The sequence below is a fragment of the Mustela erminea genome, chromosome 17 (assembly GCF_009829155.1).
Source record: "Mustela erminea isolate mMusErm1 chromosome 17, mMusErm1.Pri, whole genome shotgun sequence".
Lineage (NCBI taxonomy): Eukaryota > Metazoa > Chordata > Mammalia > Carnivora > Mustelidae > Mustela > Mustela erminea.
In genome coordinates, this window is record NC_045630.1 from 3,151,181 (window position 1) to 3,175,380 (window position 24,200).

At 45.3% G+C, this 24,200-nt stretch overlaps 1 protein-coding gene across 4 annotated transcripts; it reads left to right on the forward strand.

Moving 5' to 3' along the window:
- The first annotated feature begins 615 nt into the window (after nt 1-615).
- FMO4 (flavin containing dimethylaniline monoxygenase 4) lies at nt 616-24,077 on the forward strand. Of its 4 annotated transcripts, none has more exons than XM_032317172.1 (9): nt 616-882; nt 3,728-3,865; nt 5,564-5,752; nt 6,601-6,763; nt 13,442-13,584; nt 14,719-14,918; nt 16,476-16,828; nt 18,867-18,936; nt 21,127-24,077. In XM_032317172.1, the coding sequence occupies exons 2-9, from the start codon at nt 3,734-3,736 to the stop codon at nt 21,545-21,547; spliced, it is 1,671 nt and encodes a 556-aa protein (XP_032173063.1). In that variant the 5' UTR covers nt 616-882; nt 3,728-3,733; the 3' UTR covers nt 21,548-24,077. The 4 variants fall into 4 exon arrangements, with proteins under 4 accessions (XP_032173063.1, XP_032173064.1, XP_032173065.1 ...); XM_032317171.1 differs by having other exon boundaries at nt 617-719; XM_032317173.1 differs by lacking the exon at nt 3,728-3,865.
- Nucleotides 24,078-24,200: the final 123 nt, after the last annotated feature.

A 24,200-nucleotide genomic window follows, 5' to 3' on the forward strand; every position in this document is an offset into this window, starting at 1 on the left:
GGACATCTGCATTCGTGCTGCTGGTCCAGAAACCATTCAATGCACGTTGATGGCTAGCTTCCAAGCACTCAGTGGAGAAGGAATAAAAAGAAGGAAGGAAGGAAGAAAAAAAGATGGTGCCTATTTAGTATTCTGTTGTTGCTTCTGCAATTATTCTTTTTTATGGTGCCCTAGGCTAATATTTAAAACTAATTTTATGCTTTCTCGATCTCATTTTACCAGTTCCCTCTGCTCACCCTTTCCAAAAGGATGATGCTGCTTAAATCCCTTATAAGCTCTGGATTTTAAAAGCCTATTTCTGGGGTGAGAGAGCTCTAGACATGAAAGAACTGATGAGGTGACAGTCACCTAAGTTATGATCTCCTTTGCACCGCTCCTATGATGGCTCAAGGGACTAACCATGCAAAAGAGGGGGCAGCCAGAACTGCTCAGGACGGGCTGTGACGTTGGCGGTGACTCTGGCACCCTCTAAAGGCCACCACGAGGAGAGCAGCCACTGAACAAGCTTTCCCTGAGGTTTGGGCTTTGCCGGAACTGTGACGCTCAGGAGGGTGGGGAAAAGGGGCAAAAGTAGTTTACGTTCTGCGAATCCAAAGCCGGGATTCCGACTCGTCATTTAGCCCTCCCCTGTGATTACGGAAGTATCCCGCTCCTGCCCTACATAACTTTGTGTCTTCAGTGCGGAGGGGACACCTGCTGTCACCAGGATGGCTGAGAAGGCAAGTGGTTTTCCACTCTGAGACCACTCGATCAAAGTCCGCTTTCCTGGGTTTTCCTCTCAGAACAAAGGGTTTGAGTTTCAAAAAAAATTAAGACAAACACTGTCTTTGTCTATTCGCTTTGAGAAGTAATTTGCCAGAGTGGCTGCTCTGTCCCTACAAGGTAAGTGTCCTGGATTATTCTTCTTTGGTGTTGCCTTTTTTTTTTTTTTTTTAAATGGGGCGAGGTTTCCAGAAACTGCTTCTGCAGAGGATAAATATTCTCCTTGGTGAGTGCATTCCTTCAGGATGAATGTGATTCTCTTCTTCAGGAGCCTCTCGATTAGGGTTCAAGTAACAATTAAGGAGAAAGTCAGAAGGCAAAGGAGTATTATAAGGAGACAAAGTTAGGTTGTAGGGAGAACCTATCCGAAAGAAAGGTGTCGTGGGAATAACAATCACGAGACTTTCTCTAACTATTCTCACCTCTGGTTCCTCCGACAGATGAGATGGTAGTGCCAGGCATTGGGAAACATCAAATTTTCCACAGTTTGGTAATAGGAAATACTATGACAAAATAAGTGGGTGCTGATAAGAAGTATCAACAGATGAGATCCCAAATTTAAATAAATCATCATCACAACCATGGCATGATTTGCAAATCACCCAAGTCTCTCCACGTCTCAAGAACAATTCCATGTTTTCTGGTCTGGCAGGAATGGGATGGGGTTTTCATGTCATTCAAAGTGCAATTCAGTAGTTCAGGGCTCATCTCTAGCACGGGACTCGTCATAAGCAAGCTTTGAGCCCCAGAGGACCTACACTGCTAGCACCGTTCTGGAGTAGGAAGAGCTTACACACACCTTACGCCCCCACTCCCCCCCAGCCCTTCGGGCCTGCAGCCTCTCTCCTACCTCTCAGTTCACACCTATTTTGGTACCAAATACTTGGCATTCGGGTGTAAAAACAATTCTCTTGGGCTGGAAGGGAAAACTACTAGAAACCTCTGTTTTACACACGTGGGAACAACCGCACAGGGAAAAAAAGAATCTTGTTTACATATATACACTGGCTAGAGGCAGAGCGAGCGCTAGAACCCACATCTTCCAGTTCCCGATTCACTTACAACCTCCCTCAGTGGTTTTTTTAAATGTTTGCCCTCACTCAGAAGTTCATAATCTGCAAGTGTTGTGTAACTTTAAGAGGCATAAGTTCCCAGTTCGTTTTTGCTGCCTGCACCGTCTCTTAAGCTGGTGTGTAAAGGACAAGGTGTTTCCACCCCCGAGAAACACGGCCCCTTCTGGGTGTCTCAGCCTCCGGGCGGAGCGGCGCAGCCAGCGGCCTACCCAGAGCGCAGCGCTGCTGCAGGGTCGCCCCGCGTGATCCCACAGGCGTCCGCCTCTCTCCACACGGCGGCATCTCCTCGTGGACAGTCTGTTTCTTTTTTTTTATTACTATTACTTAGTTACTGGGTCGTCGTCTGTGGGTCCCCCACACTTGGCTCAGTGACTGCACTTAGAGGTGCCCAGGGCTCACCTGCTGAATGAATGAATTTGCTTCCAGTCTGTCTACGGTGGTCCATTTTGCACTTGACCAGTTCCGTGAGCCACCGTCTTCGGTCTTATTATTGCAAGGAAAGCACAGCTGAGAGCTACCAACTTCGGGTTTCTGCCTAGTGGCCTGAAAACTCCAGTGTTGTTATTGGTGGAGGCCACTTATTTCCGATTAAAAACGGTCTAGAAATCCGACTCCTCAACCCAAAGGAAGCCACAGGTACATTTGCCTACTGGTGAGAGGCAAACTTGCTGGTTAATTTTGTCTTGGGGAGCTGTCTTTTCTAGGAGAAAGAGGAAGAGAGAGAGACAAATGGGGAGGTAGGGAATGAACCCTGATACCTGGTGCTAGGCATTCTTGTCTAGGTAATTTACAAATAAGCAATTTAAATAAGTTTAAATAAATAATTTAAATAAGTAATTAAATAATTTGACAAATAACTAAATAAGTAATTTAATTAAATAAGTAATTTAAAACTCGGACAATTCTTCAACATAGCTGATTTGTTGGAATTCGCTTGAGTGGTTAGTCCATCCGTCACTATGAGAGCTGTGTTGATATTTGCAGAAGTCCGAATTAGAATACCAAGAAAAACTGGTTATAAATCCCTGTGACACACCACCCGCAGCCTCTACTTTCCACAAGACCTCACCTAGAATGTCCCATAGAACTCTCCTTGAGGACTTTGTTCTATATTATGGTCCATCGTTTATTGCTTCTGTGCAAGATTAAGACCCGCCCTTAATTCGTGGAGTATCTTTGATACATGGCAGGAGATGACCCCTGACTAGCTATTCTTCAGGACTCTAGATGTTTTGAAGAAAAACTAACCTTTTTGCTACCCACAGGTCCTAGGGTCTAGAACGACGAGGTGATAGCATAGGAAGGCATCTACTATGGAGGGGATCTAACATCCAGAGGAGCACCTGGCTGTCTCAGTGGAACAGCAACTCTTAATCTCGGGGTCACAAGTTCAAACCCCATGTTGAGCATGGAGCCTACTTAAATAAAAATAAAAAAATAATAATAATAGTAAAATTAAAAAATGTTTAAAAATTAAACAAAAACCAATAAAGTCTCAACAGGATCAAGGTCCTGACTATAGTTAACACCAAGAACTGAATTTAAGTGAGCACTTACTGTGTAGGAGACACACCTCCACAGTCCTTCCAACATATCAATCATTTAACTTCATAACAAATATTTAAGATATGATTATTATTATTATTTCCATTCCATTTCGTACTAACAGAAAACTGAGGCCCAGAGAAGATTAATAGCTAGCCCGAGCTCACGGTATATTAGTGAGTGGTGCTAAGATTTAAGCCAAACACTCTGATTTCCAGAGTCTGATTTCATTTTCAACCAAAATGTGAATCTGCCTCAGCTCAGAGAGGGTGTGCAGACCGCTCCAAGAGTTCTATGACAGGAGGTTCCTTCCAGTCTTGTCGCTCAGCCCGGCCTTCCTCCAACAGAGTACCATGGCCAAGCGAGTGGCAGTGATTGGAGCCGGTGTGAGTGGCCTGTCCTCCATCAAGTGCTGCTTGGATGAGGACCTGGAGCCCACCTGCTTTGAGAGAACTAACGACATCGGGGGACTCTGGAAGTTCACTGTGCGTACTTGTATCCTCCCACACCCATCAGTCCTAAACTGGCTGTCGGCTTTGTCCCTGCTCTGGCATGGTGGCCTCAGCCTACTTTGGTGATCACGTAAGAAAGCAGCTCACTACAACATCACAGCCCGTGTGCAGCTGACACCAGACCGCCTCCTGCGGTCTGACAGGTGATGAACCTGCGGACTCCGCAGGGCAAGGTTAAGGCCAGTCGGAAGAGGGAGGAAGGAAGAGTTCCATCTGATTCACCACACACGGTGTTGGAAGTTACGGTGATTTCTAGACCATGGACACTTTGAGACAAAGTAACAGTGTCACCTAGGTTAGGCGAGTGGCATTGGTGAATACTGAGCAGATGAGGCTTTTGGAAGGATGGAAGCTGGCCTCAGGGAGTGAGCTCCAGCCCACAGGATTATTCAGGTCTTTGGGAAGAGAATTGGCAGGAGTGAGGCAAGAATCCAGACCCTGGCAGGTGGGGGTGGGAGGCCTGGGAGCTTTCATCTTATCACAATATAAAGAGCCAAGGCACTGATTAGTCCTTCTAAGGAGTGGAATGTGCACCCTGGGGGGTTACACCTAGGGCTAGTCCAGCTGTTAGGTGACTTGAGCAACAGAAGTAGGGGCTGGAAGTGGCTTTAATACCAGCTGCCTCAGCAGGGACCTAGGCATCCCTCCCGTTGGTGGGACATAAAGTGTCAGGAGACAGAAGGTCTGAGAACTGGATGCTGCAGGGTAAGAGAAAAGCAGCGTCCAGTGGGAGCTGAAGGTAGAGAGCACTTCAGACTCTCGGAGGGAGGGAGGGAAGTCTTCATGGAGAAGGCGGCCTCTGCCAGTCCTTGGCAGATGGGGAAGGAAATGGAATAAGCAAATGTGTGTAAGCAGGTGTGGTCACAACCCTAGGATTACAGTGTGCTGGGGGGAAGGTTTTTCCAATGGACTGTGACCCCGATAGAGCCACCAAATGTCGTGTGGAAAGAAAAGACGGTCTGGTTTGTGTGCCTTCTGCTACTTGACCCCATAGTTGGTTTGGTTTTCTTCCCCAACTCTAAAATAATAGAGAAAATTTTTAGAAAATAATATTGAGTTAAAAAAAGAAAGAAAGAAAGAATAAGAGTGCCTGGATGGCTCAGTCAGTTAAGAATTTGACTCCCGCTTCGGCTCCAGTCATGATCCCAGGGTCCTGGGATTGAGGCTGTATTGGGCTCCACCCCGAGCACAAAGTCCGCTTCAGATTCTCTCTCCCTTTCCCTCTGCCCCTCCCCCCACTGGCACGTGCACGCTCGCTCTCTCTAAACTAAAGAAAGAAATCTAAAAACAAGAAAAAGAAAATATACCTAGACAATAAATACAAAAATCAGTGAGGCGTTCTGTGAGCCAAGGCAAGAGGACGAGGTTCCTCATGACTGGAGAGTTTGAGGACAGCAGAAAAAGAAGAAAACCATAAGCCAGGCAGACTGTAGGCCCCGTGGTTATGGAATCACTGAAAGGCAGTGTTAGTCTTGGAGGCCTACTAAATTTTGTTAACTTCTTTGTAGTGTGAGAAAGATACTGTGTTTAATAATTCCAGTCCCACCAATGATTTCTGAAAACTATAGCATGGCGTTCTAATGCTGTTTTCCTGAAACTCTTTGGAATTACAAGTGGAATCTTTTCTTCCTGCCTCCCCTACCCCATCTAGCTAACTATGTTTCACCACAGGAAACTTCTAAAGATGGGATGACCAGGGTCTACAGGTCATTAGTGACAAATGTCTGCAAAGAAATGTCATGTTACAGCAACTTCCCCTTCCAAGAAGATTATCCCAATTTCATGAACCAAGGAAAATTTTGGGCCTATCTCCAAGAATTTGCTGAGCACTTTGACCTTCTGAGATACATTCGGTTTAGGGTAAGACAACGTGGCTTACGGAAAGGTTACTAATGGGGGCTGCCCACTCAGCAAGCTAACGGAAAGGGCATCCTAAGTAAACTTATTCCTGATTTTTATTTTTTCTCTCTGTATGAATAAGGCAGATGATAAAGACTCCTCACTTCTCCTATTTCTCATTTTTGCTCAAATAAATCCCTAAGACACACACTTTCCTGATTCCTCTTCTGAATCCAAATTCTTATTCAGGATGAAATTTAGAGATTTTTTTCCTTTGAGAGGAAAGAAGAAACAAATTTAGTTCATGAAATGTGCTGGGAAGAAATGACTAGGAATCTGAACTGCAGAAACTGTGATGAGCCGAAACTGCTCGCACACTTTCCAGATGCGTTCGGTGTTGTACCTCATCTCCTTCCCGCTGGAAATAAGAACTAAATGTTTCCTCCTTCCGGGGAAGAAATGCAAATGTTTGGGGGCCTACCATGTAGGACTGCTTTTGAGACTTTTACGAGTAACTTAATTTCTCTATTGGGGAGATAAACTAATATTGACAGACTTCTTACCCTGAGATGGGCTTGGCCCATGAGCATGGTTACCATACCAGCCATTACATGAGGCCCCAAGGTGACTGACAGAAAGTGAGTGGGGACGCCTGGGTGGCTCAGTGGGTTAAAGCCTCTGCCTTCGGCTCAGGTCATGATCCCAGGGTCCTGGGATGGAGTCCAGCATCCGATTCTCTGCTCGGCGGGGAGCCTGCTTCCCCCTCCCTCTCTGCCTACTTGTGATCTCTCTGTCTGTGTCAAATAAATAAATATTTTTAAAAACATAAAAAAATATTAAAGAAAGTGAGTATTGTCTGCTACTTTCAGACCACAGTGCGCAGTGTAACAAAGCGTCCAGACTTCTCCGAAACTGGCCAGTGGGATGTTGTCACAGAGACAGAGGGGAAGCAGGAACGAGCTGTCTTTGATGCTGTCATGGTTTGCACCGGACATTACCCGAATCCCCGTTTACCCTTGGAGTCCTTTCCTGGTGAGTCATTTCTACCTGAGACCATGTCTACTCTTCTGGGCTCTTCTAGAAAAAGTCATTTATTTGTAACTGAAAATAATTCCTAATGACTAGAGACAACTCTATGTTCACCTGCAGAAATGCAGTGTACAAAATAACTTTGCAAGGTGTCAAGAACTATGGAGATGTCTTCTTATTTACTTATTAATATAAATGCTATTACAAAAGCTTTAACATGGCTGTCTGATTCAAGTTCAATGATCACATAAGGCTTGTGGGTCATTTAAAAAAAATACAAGCTTTTGAATTTTGTCACTGAATTACAGGTCATTTGAATCAGTAGTGATCTGTAATTCAATAACTTAAAGGAAGTGAGAGTATAAAAAAAACCTGACAGATTTGTTTTTAAAGAACAGAGCAGCAAGTATACATCCCAGGAAATATTTTCACCCTTCAAAATGGTCCCCACAATAATAATCCATACATCTCTTATTGCCAAAGCCATCACCACAATGGAGTTTTAGAAATTCCTTTTGGAAATGCTTTTGACTCTAACAGCTCATTTTTTTTTTTAATGTACAATCGACCTTTGAGCATCTCGGGGGTTAGGGACGCTGACCCCCTTAGTCAGAAATCCCCGTGTAACTTTTGACTTGCCCAAAAAAACTTTACTAATGGCCTGCTGTTGGCTAGAAGCCTTATTAATAGTATGAACAGTCAGTTCACACATATTCTGTAGGTGTATTATATACTATATTTTTACAATAAGTTAGAGAAAAGAAAGCATGATTAAGGAGACCTCAAGGAAGAGAAAAAATACATTTGCAGTGCTGTGTGGTATTTATTGAGAAAAATCCATGTGTAAGTGGATCCGCATAGTTCAAAGCCATGGTCGTCACGATTGGCAGATCGCCATGTTTTGAGATCAAATGAAGATGATTAAAATGTAGTGCAGCTACTCTTCTATCACTTAGAAGTGGCTTTAAAGACAATGGAGGAAGTGAAGTTTTAAAACTTCATTAAGGAATTGAAAGAACGTTTAAGGACGAGGGTGAAGAAGAAAGCTTGCAAACCTGAGCCAATAAAAAAAAAATGTAAATCTTACAAATGTAATCTCAAATTAACAAAATCTCCTACTTTAAACAAATGTTTTAGGGATCGAGCGAGGCTCTGCATAATTTTGCAGAGAAGCAATGGTGTGAATAGTGGTTGGGCTTCAGACTTGAAACAAGCCTGGAGCCTAAATGAACAACGACATGGCACTGAAGAACTAGAGAACCAGCTCTCGTAACGAAGGTTCCGTGGGGAGGTGTGTTACGAGTGCCAGAGCACTGGTGTGTTTGGAAGGGAGTGTCTTGTCAGGTTTGGCTCGGTTTACCCTTAGTTCCACTTGGACTCTCACTAAAAGTTGCTACTGCAAAAGATCAGCCAAGAACTGAGCCGTGGGGAATCCATGTGGCAGTTTAAAGCGTGTCACCCGGAAGAGCTGGTTCCGAGGGAAGAGACTGGGCTAACATAAGACAGAACCACACGGTAGTCTGAGATCATTTCAAGAGCAAAGATTTCTATATGTTAATGACCTCTGGGGAAGAAAGGATTAAATCAGATGTATCGGTGTGCCCTTCTCTTTTGCCCAAAACCCAGATTATGGAAAAGGAATTCACACATACCGATTTCAGAGACTCTTCCTGAGAAGGTCTATGATTATGACCAGACTCTAAAAGGATTTGTGACAGGAGGACCCCAGGACAGATACCCCAATTTTCTTTGTGTTCCCAGAATGCAGAATGTTGCTGAGGGACATAGTGGAAGGTTTCCAAGGAGTCCTGATCTGCTACAGTTCCCTCCGGGCAATGGCCCTGGAGACGTGACCTTTAGCTTATTACTTAGGAACAAAGTTCTGAAGTCAGCAGCCCAGACCACTTCCCAGCACTAGTTGCATAACCTTGGGTAAACTTCGCCCAGTGACTCCGTCTCATACAGCGGTCCTGAGAATTCAGTGAAACCATCCACGTAAAACACTCAGCAGAGGACAGACCACTTAGTGAGCTCTCCACCAACAGTAGCTCCTGCCACTGTGACTTGTGACCTCCTGGGAACTAGTACGAACCTCTGAGAGCTGTTCAGAAGAAGCTGCTTCCTAAGAGACGTGTGATTCCCCCAGACTCAGAACTACTCAGCCCTCTGTTTCAACTCCTGTCTCGGCACGCATCCCACCTCAGAGTTCGAGGTCCTCCTATGTCTCAGGGGGGAGCCCCAGGGCGGGTAACACGGACCGAGTTGCACATTCCTCTCCCCATGCAGAAGTTGTGTAAGACTGACTCTCCAACCGCGTATCAGCTGTGATCGTTAGTTACAGATGAGGGTGAATGCCTAATTGTGTGTGACCAGTTACTCATAAATGTCTTTAGCTTTGTGAGCATTGTAAATGGAATTCAAAGGCCTGGTCATCCTTCCCCTAAGACAGTTGCTGTGATTTCCCAAACCATAACATTAGGGCAGTAAGTATGAGATGAAGAAAGAGACATTTAGTGACAAGGCAAACTAAGTCCCGTGCCCCTCGGCAGATTTTGAGGGTGTCACTGGATAAGAGGACGATGCAATAATTGAAGATTATAAGGATGACTTTAAATTATCAGTGTGTTCTACTTTTAGGACGTACACGGGCATGAGATAGAGAAAGCAAAATACAGTTAAAATGAAAGCTGAACCTTGAGGTTATTTTCCATGACAATAGTTTATGTTTAATATGAGATTATTGAATGAAATTAGTTACCAAACAGCCTTATGAAAACAGCCTGAAAGAAAAGAACTAGTGTGATGATAGCTGTGGGCTATGACCACGGCTCAGGGTTTCCTAACCACTGCCAAGACCTGAGATGCTTATTTTAAAGGCAAGTTCGTGTGGCATTTACAGAGTAACAACCTCCAGAAGTGGGCCCCTGGAATCCCAATGTTTAACAAACTCCCCCAGCAATGTGATTCTCATGGAAACTAAAGCCTTAGAGTCATTTCCATTGTCCAGTAGAGGCAGCCTTGCCCCCTGGTTACCATGGGCAACCTAGGTTCAGGCTATGCCTCTGACTTCTTTGGCACCCGGGCAAACCGTGTGTCCTAAGTCCTTATTTCTCCCCCTGGAAAATGAAACACTCAGCACTTTCTTCCTAGGGTTGCTTGAGGATGAAATCAGCTAGCTGCTAGCCATGGAGTGCCCAGCACAGGACCCTGAACAGAGGGCTCAGTGGGACTTAGCTCAGGGTGTTGGTATGAAAGAATTCTGCCTGCTCTTTTGCAGAAAAAGAAATGGCGGGGGGATTACTGGTACCAAATTAAATATAATTACTTGCTATTTCCGGAGCAAACTCAATCCCTTAAGTCATTTGAGGGAGAAAAACAGCTTGAAAGTAGCACAAATGGGAGTCATAAAACCAGAATTTAAATCCTGTCTCTGGCACTTATTAATTATATGGCCTTAAGCAAATCACTTAGCCTTTCTAAGCTGAGTGGATTTACCTATAAAGACAGGGATGAGTAACTCCCACCTCCAGGAGGATTATTACAAATCTGACTTGAGAGAATAACTCTGGAGGTCCCTGGCTGACCACAGTTCATTAAGATTTTTTTGGTAAAGGGTATAACTTCCTGCTAAACCGTAGCGTGAATTCATTCTTTGAGTAATAGTGATGCAGTTTACCGTGCACAAAGCGATGACAGAGTGATACTGGAAGAGAGACAGGGGAAGGTAGCGGGGCATAACTGGGCGTTAAAAGTCCGGGATCTTGAATCAGAGTACTTGCATTTTAATTCCCAGCTCTCGGGCACCTGGCTGGCTTAGTCAGTGGAGTGTGCGACCCTTGATCTCAAGGTCGTGAGTTCAAGTCCCGCGTTGCATGTGGAGCCTCCTTAAAAATTAATAAATAGGGTGCCTGGATGGCTCAGTTATTAAGCGGCATCTGCTTTGGCTCAGGTCATGATCTCAGGACCCTGGGATAGAGCCCCACGTCGGACTCCCTGTCAACAGGGAGCCTGCTTCTCCCTCTGCTCCTCACCCTGTTCTCATGCTCGCTTGCTCACTCTCTCTCTCTCACTCTCTCTCAAATAAATAAATAAAATCTTAAAAAAAAAAAAACTGTGGGTGAATTGTCAAAAAAAAAAAAAAAGACCCCCATTTTGCGCCTATGTATGGCAAAATGCGCAGTTCTGTTTTGTAAGGAAAAAAAGACTTTCCTTCTACCTTCCTCAGCTTGATAGGCAGATTAACAGGGAGAAAGGTATACAGATTTATTAATTTTTAATACCAATCCAGGAGCATCATAGAAAATAATAAATACCCAAAAAAGCTATGAGATTTGAGAGTTTACATACCATCTTAATAGGGAAAGGGGAGGGGCTGTAGGCAATCCAGGGGACAGGAAATGAGCTGAAGGCAGAGGCTTTAACTCACTGAGCCACCCAGGCACCCCAAGGTTACTCTTTTTAAGTTGGCTTTTCTGGTGGGTCGTCTGGGTGGCTCAGTTGGTTAATCATCTGCCTTCAGTTCAGGTCGTGATCTTGGGAGTCCTGGGATTGAGCCCGGCATCAGGCTCTCCACTGAGCAGGGAGCCTGCTCCTCCTCTGGCTTGTGCTCTCTTTCTGACAAATAATAGAAAAAATCCTTTAATAAAATATTGGTGGGGCACCTGAGTGGCTCAGTTGTTAAGCATCTGCCTTTGGCTCAGGTCATGATCTCAGGGTCCTGGGATCGAGCCCTGCATCGGGCTCCCCATTCAGTGGGGAGCCTGCTTCTCCCTCTCCCACTCCCCCTGCTTATGTTCCCTCTCTTGCTGTGTCTCTCTCTGTCAAATGGATAAAATCTTTCAAAAATTTTTAAATTAAATCTTCAAAAGAGTCTCAAAAAAAAAAAAAAAGCCTTTTCTGCTTTTCACTAATCATCACGGATCTTTCACAAGTAGTTTTAAGACTAATGTTGAACTGGGGAGGAAGAACTTGCTACCAGGACAGCTGGCCCCACTTGCAGGCGAGCTCAGCCACAGCCTGTCAATCCTCCCACTTCCAACTCCCGGCTACTTCGACTCCAATCCCCCGAAGTGAGTGAGGGGCTAGGGATCCCGAAATGGATCTGCATACACATTCTTGGCAAATTCTGCATAGTGGGCTTAACACATCCCTTGGAATATGGCCAGGATTGTATTCAGTTTCCAGCTTTGGGGGCCTTAGGAGGCAAAGAATCCAATTAAAATACTGCGTGATACATATTACCGATGCAATAAATGTTATTAAGTACATGAATCAATCATTGTATGATAGGAGAATGATGTATTCTGGGAGACAGTTTCATTTTTTTATTTTTAAGATTTATTTCTACTTATTTTATTTCTTTAAGATTTTATTTATTTATCAGTCAGAGAGAGAGGGAGAGCAGCAGGCAGAGGAGAAGCAGGTTCCCCGCTGAGCAAGGAGCCTGACACAGGACTTGATCCCAGGACCCGGCAATCATGACCTGAGCCGAAGTCAGTCACTTAACTGACTGAGCCACTCAAGCTTCCCTATTTCTATTTATTTTAGAGTGAGAGTGGGGGGAGGGGCAGAGGGGGAGAGACAGAGAGAGAGAGAGAGTCTTAGCCTCCCTTCCAAGCGTGGAGCCAGCTGCGGGGCTCGATCTCACAACCCTAAGAAAACAACCTGCACTGAAACCAAGAGTCAGACGCTGAACCAGCTGTACTCCCCAGACACCCCCAGTTTCATCTTTTTATTTTAAAATTTCAGAAGTACTTGAAAGCTTCCCTTTCAGGTTCCTTGTCAGACCTTCGTCTCACCCACCTGTGGGTCCGACGGTCACTGACCCCATCCCTCTTGTTCTTCTGCCGCCTCGTAATTCCCATGGCTGCAGCCACCACTGCAAACACCTCTACTTCCTGGTACTCCCAGTCTTCATTTACACAAATCCGTGCTTTATGTCTTTTTTCTAGATGCCAAGAAGATAGTTACCAAAAATGAATCAAGAGAAGAAATATTCTGAGATCCCTTCTCATGTTCATCAATACCATAATCATGGTCCTGCTATTAACAGAGTGTTCAGAACTAGAAAGATTGGTAGCAACCCAAACATAAATAATATAAGAATGGAGTATAAATAAACATAGGGTATAATAAAGCATAAAGCATATCATAAAGAATAAAGTAAAATAAGCATTAAGTAGAAGTAGCAAGGCTAAACCACAAAAAGAATTACTTTATGTGTAAGAGAACTTGCCACAAAATTTCTTCTGTGGAAAACTGTAAACAAATTAAAATTCAGTTTGTAAATATGTTATATACACAAGCCATATTCTTACAGACTATATAGGTTAGGTAAAATACAGTCTAATTCTTGCTTACACTGTTCAGGATCGTGCGTGAGAGGTTTGTTTGCAGTGAGCTCGAGTCCCCCCAAGTAACTGCTTTTGAAGGGAGCACTCGCGCGGCATACGAATTCTCCCGCATTTGTCAGTCTCCTGCAGGTTGTGCTCAGTCTCTACCTGGGCTCCCAGAATCCGGTGGAGAGGGAGATGGTGTGCTGCTTCTACTTCTTCAGTGAGCAGCAGGAGCAGAAGGCTGACGTATTTCTGGAACTTTCCTTTTCCTCCAGACCCTATGCCTGCATCCTAGGGAATTACAACTTTAGATTCTTCTGATTTTCTGATCCCTCCTTCCCCTCAGGTATTCATAAATTTAAAGGCCAGATCCTGCACAGTCAGGAGTATAAGAGCCCAGAAGGCTTTCAAGGCAAACGCGTGTTAGTGATCGGTCTTGGGAACACTGCAGGAGACGTGGCCGTGGAGCTGAGTCGGACGGCAGCGCAGGTACCCCCGGGTGAATTCACACCCTCACCCCATCGTCATTTCTGGTGTCTGGAGAGAGGCAGACATAATGACAAACACATTGGCCAGTTGCTAAATCATCTGAACATAGCATGAGTGAAAAATTCCACCAGTTACAGGAGTGAACCATCTCCAAGAGGGGGCTAGGAAACGCCATGGATGTCAGACCAGTAGGGAATTTTCAGAGGTAACAGTTTCAAAAACAAGACCAAATGGGCCATTCATTCCACCCAGACCAATTATCTTTCTTTTACACTTTCCCTCTGCGATTCTGGCAAAACTCCCATATAAAGTTAGAAAAGGGAAGGTTTTTTCTGACCACATTTGTTTTAAAAGAAAAGCAACCTTTACTCTGCCACGAAGTATATTTAATGATTTTAGAAAGTCCAAGCACAGATTCACAAATTAGAAATCTGTTCCACTTTAACATAAATTATAGGACAGTGATTCGATTTGGAAAGAAGAGATTTTGATTTAACCCAATTAAAATAGCTCTCCCAAAACATCACTTTAAATTCGATATTACTTAGATGGAGGAAAAAACTGCCTGATGAATAGTGCATACCTACAATGGCAACAACAGAAAGTCATTTATGGATCTGTATACAAATCTACCAGTCAGGAACAGATGTTAGGAATGAAGTCTTGCCGTTTGCAGCAACATGTATGGAGCTAGAGAGTATAAGGCTAAGCAAAATGAGTCAGTCAGGAAAAGCCAAATACCATATGATTTCAGCCACATGTGGAATTTAAGAAACAAACAAACAATGGGGAAAAAAATAAGAGTGGAAAAGAGAAACAAATCAAGAAACAGACTCCTAACTATAAAGAACAAACTGGTGGTTCCCAGAGGGAAGTGGATGGGGGGATGGGTGAAACAGGTATGGGGATTAAGGTGTGCACCCCTTGCGATGGGTGCTGGGTACTGTATGGAAATACTGCATCACTGTATTGTGCACCCAAAACTAATAGAGCGCTGTAGGTTAACTAACTGGAATTAAAATTAAAAACTTTAAAAAAAAAAAAAAAGGTCAGATGTTATAAGAACATTTGAAGCACACCAAGGAAAAATACTACAAGACGATGTCCCTATGTTTATCCTGCCTTACTTTTTAGGTACTTCTCAGTACCAGGACTGGTGCCTGGGTTCTCCACCGCTCTTCAGATGGGGGCTACCCATTTAATATGGTGATTACAAGAAGATGCCTTAATTTTATCACACAAGTTCTGCCCTCGCGTGTACTAAACTGGATTCAACAGAGGCAACTGAATAAAAGATTTAACCATGAGAATTATGGATTAAGTATTACAAAGGGGTACTTAAATTTTTTTACTTAATGGGAAAATTATTTTTCATTCTCTTTTATTCAGAAGTCAAAATCTTCAATAATTATAATGCTGCCTTTGTTTATTCTGTTCTGACCTTAGCTCCTTAATTCTTTTTTAGATGTTATTTACGTATTTGACAGAGAGATCACAAGTAGGCAGAGAGGCAGGCTCCCTGCTGAGCAAAAGAACCCAAAGCGGGGCTTAATCCCAGGACACCGAGATCATGACCTGAGCCAAAGACAGAGGCTTAACCCACTGAGCCACCCAAGTGCCCCCTTAGCTCCTTAATTAAGACAATGTCCATCAGTACCAAAGCAGTCCTTGAGATGGGAATATTCTCTGTCTGGTAACAAAAGTAGGAATTCATTAGGCTAGAAGAAAATGAAGATAAAAACTTTTCATTTCAAGCTTAAAAATCAAGAAACTAAAATTGGCTTTGAGGAATTCTGGAATGGCTACCGTGTACACATGGAATATTTGCAGCATCAAAAGTACAGATAACTTTTCATCAATGTTGTCTCTGGCTAGATGATTAGAGGGTGCATTTCCAACAGGAATTCCTAGAATTACATGTTTTAATATACATCTCTATAAAGTTGCACATTGCAAGAGAAAGAAATGAATATTGAATATTTATATATATTATATATTCATTATATATTATAATATTCATTATATATCATTATATATAATGAATATAAGGTCATTCAAGGTGCCTTTTATTTTATGCTTGACCCAAATATTTTTCTTTGGTAAGACAGCTCTCAACTTATAAAGAAAATTAATGGCAATGGATGATTTGTATTTTGGTTTTTTTGAGAGAGAGAGAAAGTGTGTGTGGACACGTGTGAGCAGGGGAGGGAGAAAGGGGCAGGAGAGGGAGAGACTCTCCAGCAGGCTCGACTTTGCAGCCCGATCCATAGCCCCCTTTGGGTTGACCATATGACCCTGATGACCATGGGATGACTTTGGGATGACCATATGACCATGATGTGAACCCAAATCAAGAATCAGTCACTTAACTGACTGAGCCACCCAGGTGCCCCCAAATGTCTATTTTACAAAGACATTATGTCTGCTGTGATTAGATAGAATGATGTTCATAATGAAAATACTTGTCAGCATAAATGGATTCAGATTTTTTTTTTATTTTTATCCAAAAATTTCTTGGTAACTTCCTCTTTGCCTCTTGTCAATTTTTTGAGGCCTGGGTGAGGTGAGACAAAAAATGATTATTAAATGGATTGTTGCCTACTCAATCCTGATGCTTCGAGGAAAGCATTGCTCCAGAAATTAGTATCAAGAGAATTTTAAACCCCAAGCAGGAAAGAATAGGTGTAAACATTGTAGACATGCCTTCTACCAGAAGTAAGAGGACAAAACGTGTTATTGCAACAAAGTTGGAGAGGCAACTTTGAACAGACATTGGTCAATTCACTCCCTATGCTTGACACACACTCTTCCTTCAGTTGACCAAACGAAGAGTTCACTCCGGTATCTCATAGGCCTAAGTACAATGAATAATTTTCTCTTCTGTATCAAAGGAAAATACCAAAATTCATTGTGAATGACGAACTGCCGACCTGTATCCTTTGTGGGACAGTCACCATGAAAACCGGCGTGAAGGAGTTTACAGAAACTTCTGCTCTCTTTGAAGACGGAACCGTGGAAGAAAACATCGATATTGTGATCTTCGCGACAGGATACACATTTTCTTTTCCCTTTCTCGAAGAACCTCTTAAAAGCCTCAGTACAAAGAAGATATTCCTATATAAGCAGGTCTTTCCTTCAAACCTAGAGAGAGCAACGCTAGCTCTCATTGGCTTCATCAGCCTTAAAGGATCCATCTTGGCGGGCACGGAGCTCCAAGCACGCTGGGCCACGAGAGTATTCAAAGGTACTTGACTCTTTTTAAAGCCCTGTGTGACCATCTGAGTCTTCAAATGAGTGCCTTGTGATTTAGCCCAAGCGGCACAGATGTAAGCTAAAGTAATATAAAATATCAAGAGTTTAACGGATACTTAACTTCACCTGTGGGTGATATTATCCGGTGGGTGTGCTCGTGTCGCTAACACGACAGAGTGGAGAAAAGGTTTCTGATTCTCTGGGTGGAATAAATTTGGACAACAACATATAATCCCATCTCTCAGATTCACTGAAATTATTGAAGCTTCGGGATCCCCTATTCTGTTCTACTCTAGTCTAGTCTGGTTTACTTACTTCTAAATCTTTTTTTTTTCTTTTTTAAGATTTTATTTGACAGGCAGAGATCACAAGTAGGCAGAGAGGCAGGTGGAGAGAGAGGAGGAAGCAGGTTCCCCACGGAGCAGAGAGCCCGATGTGCGGCTCAATCCCAGGACCCTGGGATCATGACCTAAGCCTAAGGCAGAGTCTTTAACCCACTGAGCAACCCAGGTGCCCCTGCTTCTAATCTTATCATTTATTTCTAGAAGTAGAATTTTGAACCACTTCCGAAGAAAGTTATTGGACTAATGCACACTGTGAATAAAGTTGAGTTCTAAGGAGGTGGTAACCTTTGAGAAATGCCTATAAAAATTTTTTTTAGGTACTGGACACTAAACTGTCCACTTTCACTGTAAGAGCACAAATGATGGGAGTCAGGGCTACTGGGGTCCGATCCCAACTCAAACTCATCGGCTTTGTGAGGACCTCTCTGAAGCTCAGAGCCTTCATCAGGACAGAACAACAGGAATAATAAAACCTCTTTCCCAAGAATGTTGTAGGACGGATGTCTGCCGAGTGCTCAGCACCGTGCTTGGCACACAGTGAAGGTTATTAATTGACAGCCGTCATTCTTCTCTGGCTGTTATTTTCATACCTCTCTAAAGCAGGGCAAGTTTTAGATGAGTAAGCATTTTAAAGAACTGCACTTGCGTGATTTTTTAAATAAAAACAGGAATCACTACTGAACTAATCAGCTGTCCTTTAGCAGAAGTGGGTCCTTCATGAATAAAAACAATCACCAATAATTTACAAATAGCACATAATGCAGTCTTAAGGCATGTCGACTTTTATCACACTGTACAAATGTAATAGACATCCAATGCCACACGTTTCCATTAAATGATCACAAATTTTTAAGGCCAATTAAAGAGCTTTGACAGCATTATTTGATTATAGCGAAACCATAGAAGACTCTTAAGTACCGGATGATACTTTGTTTGGGCTTTTTAAGTGTTTGATAATGAGCCCAAAAATGCTTATCAGAATGATAGCACTGACGAAATGAAGCACGATTAGCTCACAGCCCCGGGGTACTCCCAGGCTTCTCCGGAGAGCCTTGGGGGCAATCCGGGAACTGCCAAGGAAGGTCCTGCCCACTCTTCACCGGATAAAGTGATGCAAGGGACAAGGACCGCACAGAGTGAAGGCAGAGCTAGCTCAAGTACATGGGGACCCCACGCTCTGGGTCAGCCCAGCCAGGAGAGCGGAGCGCACGCCCTGAGACCGTGTAGGTGGGAGGCTGAGACACCGCTTCTCACCACTGGAGCAGTCAGAGCCTCCGCGAGGCCCAGACACCGGCAGGCAGGCTTATAAAAACGAGGTCGTTGCTAGTGTATCCGCTGAACCAGCGACTGGGTCTCACACGCACGGACACAAACAGGTGTACACAAACTGCATAATACAGACATCGTATATGAATATATGCGGGACAGGGGCAGAGAACGCAGCTGGAGCCGGTGCCGCTGAGGGCGGGGCCACGGGGTGTCCATCCTCGTCGTGCTGGCAGGAGAGGACGCTTGTGACTGGGTCTGGAGGAGGACTTTGCCTCCAGAGATGACCTCTAATTGCAGGCTGAGCTTTGGGTGTTACATGTCCTAAGGACAGAGCAGTGCGGGGGACAGAAATGGGGCAGGGAGAGCTTGAAGGAAAAGGTACAGGTGACGTTGATGTGTTTCCGATTGTCCTCACAGGACTCTGTCAGATACCTCCAGCCCAGAAGTTGATGGCCGAGGCTACTAAAAAGGAGCAGCTCATAGAAAGGTAGGACATGACATGCAGCTCATTCCAGGAAAACCTACCAGGGTATTTCCTTACACACACACACACACACACACACACACACACACACACACACACGCTCACGCGCGCACACATGCAACCCATTCCTAGAGAAGCACTACGGCAGGCTGGAGGTCACTGCGCTAGAGTCAGAAGAATATGTTTTCAAACTTAACTCTTCTACCAACTAGATCTGTGGCCTGAGATGTGTCCGTGGGGTCACCCGCCGCGTCACCTCAGCAGAACTCAGATCCCGGCCCCCAGCAGACGGCAGTCGTGGGTGCCCCGGCCCCCGGAACTCCACTGTGTCCTGGCTCTCCTCCTACCTCTCGGGCTGCTCTTTCTCTGAATTTACTGGTGGGCCTCCTCCTTGCTCCTAACAACTGGCGAAGCCCGGCCTGACTCCTCAGACCTCTTCTCACTTCCTCTAACTCACCCCTCGGGGCCTCGTCCCGGCCTGCGGCTTTAAATGCCATCGTACAGCGTGGCTTCCGTCTCTCCCCCCAGAATTCCCACTCCTAATCCAAGTCCCTCCAGGTATGTCCACTTGGGCACCACCGGGGTCTCTCACATCGAGAGAGTGTGTCTACGCACGCACGCCCGCCCCCATCCCTGGCCCACCCACCTCGCACGCGGGCTGCGCGGACGCTTCCCCCCTTGTCACTGGCTGCTCATCCCAGTCGGTCCACCGAGAGCCCCAGAGTCGTCCTTTTCTCCTCTTTTTCTCTCGGACCCCACATCAGCGAACACCGCCAGCACCTACCTTCAAGCAAATCCAGAATCCAGACCCTTCCAGCTACCCCCACAGCCACCCCAGACCAGGCCGCCGTCACGTCTCACCAGGACACCGGCTGTCGCCCCTGCTCTGGTCTCCCCGCGTCCACTCTGTCCTACAGTCAGATCTTGATACCGCAGCAGGAGTGAGCAACACCGACGGCTCTTCTGTTCGGAGCCTCTGACTGCTTCCCATTTCACTCCCAGAAACTTCCCTGCAAGCCCGCGGCCCACCAGAGCTTCCGGCTGGCTCTGGGCCGCCGCCTTCCGTCCCCCCAGCTCACCCACACTCCTCCGGTCGTCCCAGCCTCCTCGCTGGTCCGCAGACATGCCACGCACAGCCCCTCAGAACCTCTGCTCTTACTGTTTCCTCTGCCCGGGATGTTCCCCCCACCAGAGAGCTACCGGCGGTCACACCGACCTCGTAGGAGAGAAGCCTTCTCTGACAACACTGCCTGAACGCGGCAGCCCAGCCAGTGCCTGCGGTGCCTCGTCCCCCTCCCTGCCTTTACATTACTTGATAATACCTATGACCGCCTGACTTACTACATATCTATTTGGCTGGGGGGGGTAATTTTTTTTAATTTTATTTATTTGAGGGAGAGAATGTGAGCAAGTGAGAGCAGAAGAGCACAAGGGGGTGGGGGAGGGGAGAGCAGCGGGAGAGGGAGAAACAGGCTCCCCGCTGAGCAGGGAGCCGGATGCGGGGCTCGATCCCAGGACCCTGGGATCATGACCTGAGCTGAAGGCAGACGCTTAACCCACTGAGCCACCCAGGCGTCCTGGCTGTTAATTTCCTCACTAGAATGTAAGTTCTTTGATGACAAGGACTTTGTTTTATTTGTTGCTGGCCCCCTAGCACCTAGGATGGTGCCTGTCACAGGATGGACGCTTAATATTTATTTATCGAAAGAATACATGAATGAATGAATGACATAGGGACATTATGAAAGTTTACTAACAGCAGCAATAGGTAGGAATAAACTTTCATACACAGTACTCAGGTCTGCATCATGTTCAGGGCTGTTACACCACAGATGACCACCTCAACTCAAAATTAACATAAAAAAGTAGGCGGCCATATCGATGCTTTCTGATCATGTTCATTCATTCAACTGTTGTATTTGGACTGACCAGATTTTTACCTCATATCAAATTCAACAACCCAAACCATGATCTGGAGCCCCTGTCCAGTGGCCTCCTTTTACCATTCCCTTTAACAAAATGAATTATCCTCACCAACAGCCTTTGTAGATAAACTCCTCTCACTTTTTTCCTTTGCAATGTAGAAAAACATTCCCAAACATGGTTTGACCCCGATAAGAAGAAGTAAAACGGTGGGAGGAGGGGTGACTTATAACTTGAAAATGGAAAATGGTCCATCTTTTTTCCTCTCAGGGGTGTGATGAAAGACACCAGTGAAGACAAACTTGAGTTCATTCAGTACCTGGATGACCTTGCTGCATGCATAGGCGCCAAGCCCAGTGTCCCTCTTCTGTTCCTCAAGGATCCCAGACTAGCCTGGGAAGTTTTCTTTGGACCATGCACTCCTTACCAATACCGCCTCGTGGGCCCTGGAAAATGGGATGGAGCCAGAAATGCCATCCTGACCCAGTGGGACAGGACACTGAAACCCTTAAAAACTCGAATTGTTCCTGATTCCACCAAGCCTGCCTCCATGTCACATTATTTAAAAGTTTGGGGGGCACCTATCCTCCTCACCTCCCTTGTACTGATCTGTAAACCTTCACTTTTTTTGAAACCAGCACGAGATCATCTACAGCACAGAATTTCCCCTTACCTAATACGTATTTGGTGAGGACGAGTCTCAGTAATCGCGGGAGTCGTGCCCAGCCGCATTACTTCTATCTCCAGTGCTCTGTGCCTCCTCCTCTCCTCTCTGTCTTACCTGCTATCATCCAAGCTCAGGTCCGGTCATTTCTTACCTGAATTACTGTACTGTCCTTTCTCTCTAGTCTCAGTGCCTCCTTTTCCTATCCATATTCTACTCTGCTACCTAAGCAACTATGCTAAAATAAAAATAGTGTCACTATTGCCATCAAGATCTCGGTAGGAATAAGACGAAACTCAAATTAGGTAATTTGTGGACATTTTGACACGGAGATTATCACAAACGGTTTGGGCAGAGTGTAGGGAAATCATAGGGATAATAAAATACTCCCAGCTAGTAACTGAGATATTTTTACCATTCCTGGGCCTAATGAGGCAAGAGGAGAAAACAATTATGAATGAGAAAGAGAGAGAGTGGAGAGGGCCACCTCTCAAGGGTTACGATCTTCAGCTGACAGATGAAGGCAGTTTGTGGTGACCCCAAAAGTACAGAGCTTGGGAATAAATTCTCTAACTTTATTTCCTTCTGTCCCTCTCATCCCCTGCCCATGCTCCCCAATGGCCTAACCCAACCAAAATGGAAAGGGCAAGGTTGCCAACTGTTGTAGATTGAATTGTCTCCCTCAAAAAGATAACATTCAAGTCCTAACCTGTGGTACCTTACCTTATTCGGAAATAGGATCTTTGTAAATGTCATTAATTTAAGATGAGCTCATGCTGCAGCAGGGCGAGCTAGATCCTATATGACTGGTGTCTTATAAAAGGAGAAGACGACACACAGACAGAGACGTGGTAGAAAATGCCAAGTGAAGACAGGCAGAGGTTAGAGCGATGCACCCGCAAGGCTCCCCCAGGCGACCGCTAGGGAAGCGGCATGAACGGATTCTCCCGCAGAAACTCCAAAGGGAACCAACCCTGCCGACACCTGGATTCCAGACTTCTAGCCTCCAAAACTGGGAACGAATAACCCACTTGGTTTGTAACACTTTCTCACGGCAATCCTAGGGAACTGACAGACGGACCGATGCTGTCCATGGCGGTCAGCCTCCAACAGTGCCGACAGACAGCAGAGACCGTGGCAGGACAGACAAAAAGGATCCGGTGCAGACACGTGGCTTTCCAGTTTAAAATCCTTGGAAGTGTCTCCTTCATCAGAGATAATGGTGCAAATTCCTTAGCCTGGAAAAGGAACCCTTCGTGATCTGGGCCCATTTGCCTAATGGCCAGAATCCCAGCCCGCAGCTTCCCAGCCCCACTCCACCCCCTCCCCGCCAAGACCACCAGCCTCTGAACCCACCGCACCTCCTCACTTCAGTGCAAGACATTGCCTCCGCTGGGAATCGAACTCCCGCTGCCTTTCGAGAGAGGGCTCGATGATCTCCTTCGGTGAAGCCTTCCCTGGATCCTCAGAGCAGGGCTGACGCCCACATTGTAAGGACTTCACCCCATGCCCTGCCTTGTCATTGCCCTTTCCTCACTGTCGCCTACACAGCTGACCCTCGAACGTCACAGGTTTGCAGGGACTGGGTCTACTCAAGCATGGATTTCTTTCCTCGACAAATACAGTAGAGCCTATAAATGTATTTTCTCTTCCTTATGACTTCCATAGTAACACTTTCTTTCCTCTAGCTGATTTTATTGTAGGAATACAGTGTATCATACAAACAACACACAAAACACATGTTCATTGACTATGTCAGCAGCCAGGCTTCCAGCCGGCAGTAAGTTACTAGTGTAACAGTACTGTTGAGTTTGGGGGGTGGGGGTGTCAGAGGTTATGCAGATTTTTTGACTGTGCAGGGTGCACTGATGATGGGTCAACTGTAACATTCTTTTTGAATCTGTCTCCTAATGGTGAATTACCGAGAGGAACCGAATCTGGTTCAGCTAAAACACTGCCTGACACCAAGTGCTGCCAAATAAAGGATTGTTGATTCAGCAGTGGCCTCACCCACCGACACTTCTTGTCTGTCCTCTTCTACCCACATGCTTCCTCCTGCCAACAGGAGACATTTCCTCAGATGACCTCAGCTGCGTAAATGAACAAGGACAGTCCACCAACAGCAGGCAATCCATATGGCAACTGGAGTAAACTACAGTAACTGGGACCCCTGGGTACTGGTTGAAAGCACTAAGTCTAGAATTTGATCTGGATGATAGACCCAGTTCTGCACGAGCGGGAAGGGCTTGGCCAAGTGACTCTCTGACCCTCAGTATCCTCATCCAGAAGATGAGGAAAAAGTGCACAGCAGACAATATAGGGTTTTAGATACACAGTTATCTGACCATTAATAGCTGAAGAGTCTGAAGACATTTTCAGTCTTCTGAATTAAAGAATTTGAAACCAACACTAGCTCTTTTCCCCTTTGCCTCATCAGAAAACATGGCCTGGGGTCTCCATGAATTCTCTGGTAGCACTTTCCAGCTGGGATCACTCTTTTGTCCTTGTGACCCCCACCAAATCCCTGAGGCCCACTGCCACCACCACAACTGCCACCACCACCCATCCATCCATGTACTCCCAGATGGACCTTCCAGAAGGCAACAGGTGAACATCAGCCAAGGAGGAATTGTTCTCAGTCATTAGGAGTGGAGCTCCTGACATGACCTGATGAGTCTAG

What these genes read in the sequence shown, in the direction of transcription:
- FMO4 (XM_032317171.1), top strand. An exon ending in TGAGATACATTCGGTTTAGG is followed by an intron (nt 5,753 to 6,600) that starts GTAAGACAACGT and finishes TGCTACTTTCAG; the next exon opens with ACCACAGTGCGCAGTGTAAC. An exon ending in GGATTAAGTATTACAAAGGG is followed by an intron (nt 14,919 to 16,475) that starts GTACTTAAATTT and finishes TCTGTATCAAAG; the next exon opens with GAAAATACCAAAATTCATTG.